The sequence below is a fragment of the Fulmarus glacialis genome, unplaced genomic scaffold, assembly GCF_000690835.1.
Source record: "Fulmarus glacialis isolate BGI_N327 unplaced genomic scaffold, ASM69083v1 scaffold19733, whole genome shotgun sequence".
Lineage (NCBI taxonomy): Eukaryota > Metazoa > Chordata > Aves > Procellariiformes > Procellariidae > Fulmarus > Fulmarus glacialis.
Window position 1 is genome coordinate 16,912 of NW_009203805.1, and position 7,647 is coordinate 24,558.

A 7,647-nucleotide genomic window follows, 5' to 3' on the forward strand; every position below is an offset into this window, starting at 1 on the left:
CTTCAGAGAAATCCTCCCTGCTCCACTTGCATTAGATAGAATTCAGAAAAGAATTATCGCTCTTATGCCTCATCTCAAGGGAAACTATAAGATCTTCTGATTTGCTGAGCATAAACAATCCCAACAGAATATTAAATGTGTTGCATATTCAAAACTTGCAGCCTTTTTTGTCCAAGGCATCCACTGAAATGGAGGGAACAGTCATCAGACTCTGATACATGCTTTACCGTCACAGCAGATATTCTGACGGAGAATCAGCAGAGGAACAGCCATCAAGCAGAGTGCCCAAATGCTCTCTGAAGCGGTGCTCATATCCTCCTGTATGTAGGAGTACAAATCTGAAAGCACTGGTCCTGACCCTCTCTGCAGGGAAACTGTCTGCAGGGTAGTCACTACAATATAATGGTGCCAACAACCATAAATGAAAATTTAGAGCCAATAACACAAAAATGCGAATGAGGGAGCCTTGGTGCTACTGCTTTGATCTGGCTCCAAAAATCCAAAAGATCTGAAATCAAGGGTTGAAAAAACAAAGTGTGCTCAGGAAGAATCAGTGCAGGGTGTTTCTGAGAACTTCCAGCTGGTAGCAACAGCATAACACATGACGCTGCTGTGACACTGGCTGAACCACAGCCCTGACGTTTCCCAAAACAAAACCACATACATCTCATCAGTTATTCCACAACTTTGCAACTTAAGGATCTGCATATGACAACATTCCCAGCTGCGCTTCCAGAAGGAAGACCAAATCCTGGGAATGAGCAAACGGGTGGGAGTGAAACAAGCTTCTTCATATCAAGGTCCTGAAATGAGGAATCAAAGTCAGCAAGTAACATGAAATGGAGCTGTGGGACCTAGGGAAGTGGAGACCCACCTCAAACGTAAACTCATCACGGTGTAGCTCATCAGAACAGGATGAAGCAATGGACAGAAGACTGGCTCAGAATTGTTTTTATCTGGCTCTAAAAACACGCCTAGAAGCTTCTCCAGGCTCAGTCTGTTTATTTTCGCCTTTGACTCCTGGGAGTCTTACAGAGCTTATGTTGGCCCAAGCACAGAATCACAGAAGCATCACAAAATAATCTGACAAATAGGCAGTCAGTGTCATTGCATCAGCAGAAAAATACCTTTGCTGGAACTAAATTTAAGGCAACATAATAATGTAGGAGAGGATTTACTCTATAATTTTTGCTTTGGTTTTTGAAACAAACCACTGGTTTAGAACAATTGCTGCCAAATTGCTTGCATCTGCACAGACAGTTATTGCAAGGATCTCTTTCAGGATGGAAAGCTATTTGCCGCAAACCATTCACATCCCCACTGTACTATAGCTTGGTACTATAGCATGAAAGCTATCCCACAAGCTTTGTGCCCACACATAAACTTACTCATTTATACAGTCTTTAGCCTAAGAACTTCATAAATATTGATGAGCCAAGGCTCCCAAGGCTTGAATGAGAATGACCTACCATCGCTTGGTTTTGACTGCGGACTAAAGCTCAGAAAGCTGCACAGCCTGTCTGTGCCTACTGCTAACACAGAAAATATTCTGTCTCCTGTCACCACCCTCTTTCTTACATGCCTGTGATTTAAAAAAAACCCCACACATAGAAGTCTAAGATGTGGGAGACGAAAAAGTCTGCCCTAGGACAGGTGCGTTTGGGAGAGGAGGGGTGCTGGAAGCCACGGACACACAGCATAACTTGGAAAGCCCACAGAGAAAGAGTAAAGGCAGCAGCACTGTTATGGCATCCCAGTCTTTTTTTTCAGGGGTTATCTGGGAAAGCTCATAGCTTTTCCCCTTCAGCCCAACATGGCAATGAATCTGGGACTGTTTCACACTGGGAGGGCACAGTGCAAGTCCAAGCTAGATGGCCATTTCTAAACAGGTTTTACTGGGGAGTGAAGAGGGAGGAACATGAGTGAACGAAGGCATGCCCTCTCCCCAGGACCCTGGAAACCTTGACTGCACTGCTCCAAGACCTGTAGAAGACACAGGCACCAGCAGCTCTTGCTTCTGGGAACACACTGCTCAGGTGCTCCCTGCTCCCTCCGAGCATTACAGTAGTCTTGATGCAGGCTAATCGAGTGAGTTCGTATGCTCAATTGGTAAAGCAATATAGGAAAAACAGATCCACTCCATTTTTATTTACAAGCATTTGGCGATGTTCCCTCTAAACCATGGAAAGTGTAAACAGAGCACTTCAGGGCAAGCTTACATTAGTGCACAACCCCTGCACAGTTATGCTTCCCTGCAGATGCTGGTAGCGTTTGACTGTCCAGCAAACAGTTTGGGAGAGTTTTTTAGATGTATTTCACAGCAAATTTCAAGGAAGCATACACATCAGTACTCTGCTTCATTAACTACACAGCCACCGAGTCAAACAGAAATGCAGTCACGGTGTATGTCAACTTATCAGTTAGAGCTGGCAGAGAATCTCCTCTCCCTCACAGTGGAGTGTTCACAGTACTGACAGTAAATCACTCAGCCGCAGCCGTGAGCATGCGTACGTGTGGGGGTCTGGGGTGAATATCCCGTCTTCACTGGTTAGGCTGCTATGACTGTAAGGAGGACAAATAAAGCCCCCTCCAAATTTTCTCCACAGGGAAAAATTGAAATCATCCTATTTGGAGGCTAATGGTAAGATTCAATAATGCTTGGGGGCCGATCAATGGTCATGCTGGTATACTGACACCTGCAGCCTGCTCACCGTCGCTGCTTCCATACAGTGCTTCCAACATACAAATGTTCATCTGCATCACAGATTATCAGAAATTACCTCCCCCACATAACAATTTTATTACTGTAGTATTTGATTTAATGTAATATGTTCCTATAACGTTAAATCAACTGCTGCATTTTAAAGACTAGTCAGACTGTATTTTAATTACTACTGTTTATTTTACTTCCATCCACCTGATCTCGATAGTTACTCACATTCCTGAAGGCATTCTGTGTCTGTGCAGTACGACTGGGATTGTCTCAGCTGAAACAGAGAAAAAGAAAGGCATGACACTTAGCAATGAGACTCAGTCAGATTTAGTATAATGTCAGAGCACAAGTTCAAGATAAGGAAGATTATAACCGATCCTTTACTGCACTTGGCTTACGTTGTGTGAAGAATCCCAGATATGGAGGTAGTTTCCGAACACTATATACGTAATACCTTTAAATCACCTGACTAAAGTGCTATTGCTTCCACACAGGTTGCAGCGACTGTATGCCTTTTAAAATTCAAGTTAAAAACCTATAGTGATATAGACATTGCTATATACAGATATACTCTCTACACACATTTTGGGATTTATAATGGGTTAGTGTTACTACTGTTATCTAGATCAAGTAACATTAAAATATTCTGTGATTACATAACAATAAATGATCAGACTGTGACAACGGTTATGCACAGAGAAGCCGAATTAAAATTTTGTATTTAAACTTAGCAATTACTGTTTTTTCCACCTAAGATCTTTTTTTAAAAGCAGATTTTTATATGTATTTTACTGTTTTTTCTCTTTACTGATTGGTAAAATTTAAAACACTTTTAGCAACTGTAATGAATACCTGCATTTACAGACTAGGTAAGCTTGCTAATTGCAAGGAAAGTCAACACTGGCTAACCTGCAAATCAGTATAACTATTTTACAGATGAGAGAGTCAAAAAAGAAAGACAAATATCACATTCTTTATCAGGCACAGAGAGGTTAAATGGATGGGATTTAATCTGCTGTATTATGGAAGTAGGTTCTATCCTCTGCCTAGGTAAACTACATGGATTAATAATAAAAGTTTCAAAAAGTACAGAATTGTTACAATGCCTTGGTTAGAACTGACATTTGCTTTTTGACAGGTTTTATGTCACAGTAGTGTCACAAATCTCAACACTTCTTATCACAACAGGCTAATCTGTTTATTATCAGTGTAAATATAAAAATGTAAAAGAGAAGAAAAGATGATGTTCCTTATGAAAGAAATACATGAATAATTTCTTCTTCCCCTTGCATTGGCATAACTGATTTGCTGTATGTAGTCATTATGCAAAGCACATCAAGGAAACAGATGAGCAACCGAAGAAGGAAGACATTTGGAAAAGTTTAAGCTCCTTCCTTTATCATAATGATTTTCAATGACTGACGCCTTTGAGAAAGAAAAAAAATGTAATTGGAGATTGATCACATTCATTCTTTCATTAATATATTAAGATCTGCTAGCAAATTTACTGAGACTACAAAAACGTTCCTTAGGAAGTACTGGGAAGGCTGGATTTAACCTTTCAGCTATTTCTATAGTTAAAAACAAAAGCAGAGGAAATTCAAACAAAAGACTTCTACTTACCTTATTTAAAAAAAAAAAATCTATTAAACTATGCGTATTTCCTGGCCTTCTTATATAAAAGCAAAAGCTCATTTTATTTTCAAAGTTTGGAAGTCATCCTCAAAGGGGAGGTTTTACATTAGCAATAGTACCAATTTGGAATATCTGACACTGAGAGATTCCTGAACTGGGAAAACTGGATATCACTATACCCACATTTTAAAGAGATCAGCAACATAATTATCTTCTGTTTGTATAAGGCTTTAACTCTGGAGGGGGCTTAATTTATAATTCCTACTCTGTAAAACACAGTTTACCGATATTCTTCAACGGAGAACGATGCCCAGATTAAAATGGGTAGTAGGTATATGATCAGAAACATTGTACAGGTCAACAAGCACATAGCATCTAGTTATCCCTCTATCGCCAGGATGGCTAGTGCTCATATAGCGTACCTAGTTTGCCCAGATAGGCAACACTGCCTTGGGGTGTTCTAGCCACAATATTGGTTATCTCCCATTCTAAGTGTTACACTCTGTCCAAATACAACTTTCTTAAACCATGCAAGTAACATTTCTATAAAAGCCATCTCAAAAAATGGTGCATGTACCTTTTGTTGCTGTTAACATCCTGTTCCTTCACCTGCCTACCAGATGGACTTCCACTGCTACCACACAAAAAAATGATGGCGCTCCAGCTTTGACTGACATGAGTATGTTAACCACCAGACAAGCTTGTTTAACAACAACACAAAGATATCCTGGCTACAGCTATGCCTTTCGTGAAGAGCAGTCTCAGGGGTGACCGTAATCACACCATGCTTTGTCATTCACCATCATCTCGACCATTTCTTCAATGGAAGAAGAAAAGCCTACACACTGTCTGGAAATGCCTGTTGATGTAGGAGGCCACCTGATTAAGACACAGTAAGTATTAAATCCCAGAGATTTTTTGTGCCCAGAGGGTACACAAGTTTTATCCTACGGGCATCCTTGGTGACTTCTCAAAAGACAGGACAGGCTCCAAGACCTTAGAATGAAAAGTACTGCTGGAAACACCAATGATGGAAATATTACAGTAAGCAAGCAGTCTTAAGAAAAATACCATTAGGAGTTTGCTCTACAGATCTCTGCTGAAAAAATGCTCTTATATTAGATTATATCCTGCCAATATGGAAAAAAGTCTGTTTATGTATGGAGGAACAATGTACAGAGGAACCTTTACAAAGTGCAGAGCCATCTGTACTTTGACTGATAATGGGGCTGTGCTTTCCAGAGGGCTTGGACAACAAATATACCATTTTTTCCATGGGGATCTAGAAACTAACTGTACAAGATAGGTTTAGAAACCTCAAATTATGTTGTGAAACAGTTACACGAGAAAAATTTGAAAAAACTGCATTTTTAATAATTTGTATGAAATTCCTCTAAATTGAAAACATTGCTAACTGCAAAAAAAGTCAACACTGGCTAACCTGCAAATCAGTATAACTATTTTACAGATGAGAGAGTCATTATATTATGTGATCATACAATCATGCAGATTTAAAGATCCCACCTAAAAAAAATTATACTTCATAGTCTCTGCTACATTCATATCCAGCAATACAAATATTTCCGAGAAGTATTTCTCAATTATTCCAGGTAATACAAAAATTTCTTATAAAAACTACTTGTGCTGGAGAAGATTTGGTCAGAACAGGACCACCCATAGGCTCAAACAGGTTTTAAGAAGCCATAGAGCACATGATAAAAAACACACTCAAATATCTTCTCATGCTCACTTCCCCTCCTGACTACAAGCACATGCAAAACCTCAGTAATCCATGAGCAGAAGCTCTAGGAGGGCTCTGTAAGCCAGAGAGCCAGGTAACAAATCTGTTTTTAACAGCTTAGTGGCAGGCTGCATATTGTTCTCTCGGGATGAAACACGGCAGGTGATGGAAAATGAGCAGCAGTAAAAACAGGTTTTTCTCAATTCACTTGGGTGAACTAGTTCCTAACTCTGTAAGCCAATATAAATCTGATCCCTTCCGGTCACTCAATTAGTCAAAAGATGAGAAACGATTCTGGTACGTGTATGAAATGCTTACATATGTTGAATGGCTAGGAAAGGTAATGCCTTTTGCTGAAACAAGAATGCTCCTTCTACCAGTAAGCTCTCTCTTGATAACTACACCCTTAAGGGACACAGCAACTGTTGGAAAAAAATTGAATGTGAGACATTTCAATCATCAGGTAATTGAAAAAAGAGCAATTATCAGGGACTTGAAATAAACCGTCCTTTGTATTCGGATTTTCTATTCTGACGTGGAAGGGGATTTTGGATGAAAGTTTGTGGAATAATAGTAAAAAGTTGAACCAGACCTTCCCTCTTCTCAACAAAACCCTCAAAAACACTTTTCAAATACAGTCAATGTTTTTCAGAGTGGGAACACTACAGAGTTGATGAGAAAAATATGAATAGAGAAGTAATTCTTAGAATACGTTAACTCTTACGTACTTAAAGCCAGTATTATTAATGGTGGTTTTGGTTTTATTCATATTTCAGAGATCCTTGTGTTGTCAAAAATGTGAATTTAGTGGAAGATTAATAGTTGACTGCCTGATTTGACACCTGCTAAAGTCAGCAACAGCCTTTTCATGTTTTTCAGTATATTCTGGAACAGGCCCTTAAAAAGAACACAGAAATTCGGTGAGTGAAATATCAGGGCTTATTCAACAAAAGAAGAAGAGAGTGAAAAATGTTACAGAAAATTTATAGAAATTATTATTTTCTTCCATTTAAATGAAGAGGATTATATCTGAATTTTAACATTCTCTGTGCAGTTTGTCATCCAAATACAATGAATGGCTTAGTGCACGTGAGCCAAAAAATGAACGAATTTATCTTTTATTGTCCAAAATGAAGTAAACACAAATTGTAAACAGCATGAAAGCTAAAAGGGAGCTAAAAAGGCTCCAAAATTTTCAGTTTTAATAGAGGGCAAACTTGCAGGCAATACAAGTAAAAATACTAATTATAAATGCACATTACTTAAAATACAACTGTGAACTTTAATGCCCTCCAAGTACATTTAAAATCTTGAATAGCTTAAGTTAAAATAATTTAAATTAATAATCCCCACACCACAAGAACTCTTGGTCAATATGAGTATTTGGGTTCTATGATGCCCCTCATAAGTTCTTGGAACTGGGAGGCAACAGTAGCTGAATTACAGCAAATCAGTGTCCCCTTACTGAAATATTTTGAATGTAAACCCAACACGATGCAAAGGAAAAAAGAAACCGAGTTACTTCTAGTGGTAACAGAGACAAGGGCTTTTCCTCACT

At 39.0% G+C, this 7,647-nt stretch overlaps 1 protein-coding gene across 1 annotated transcript in view; it reads right to left on the bottom strand.

Annotated features, from left to right (window-relative positions):
- The window catches only part of SMIM14 (small integral membrane protein 14), a 24,457-nt gene that overhangs the window by 5,939 nt on the left and 10,871 nt on the right, over positions 1-7,647 (bottom strand). The window contains exon 2 of the mRNA XM_009574771.1: positions 2,939-2,987. Within this exon, the coding sequence (XP_009573066.1) occupies positions 2,939-2,987 (49 nt within the window). The remainder of the gene's footprint in view (positions 1-2,938; positions 2,988-7,647) is intronic.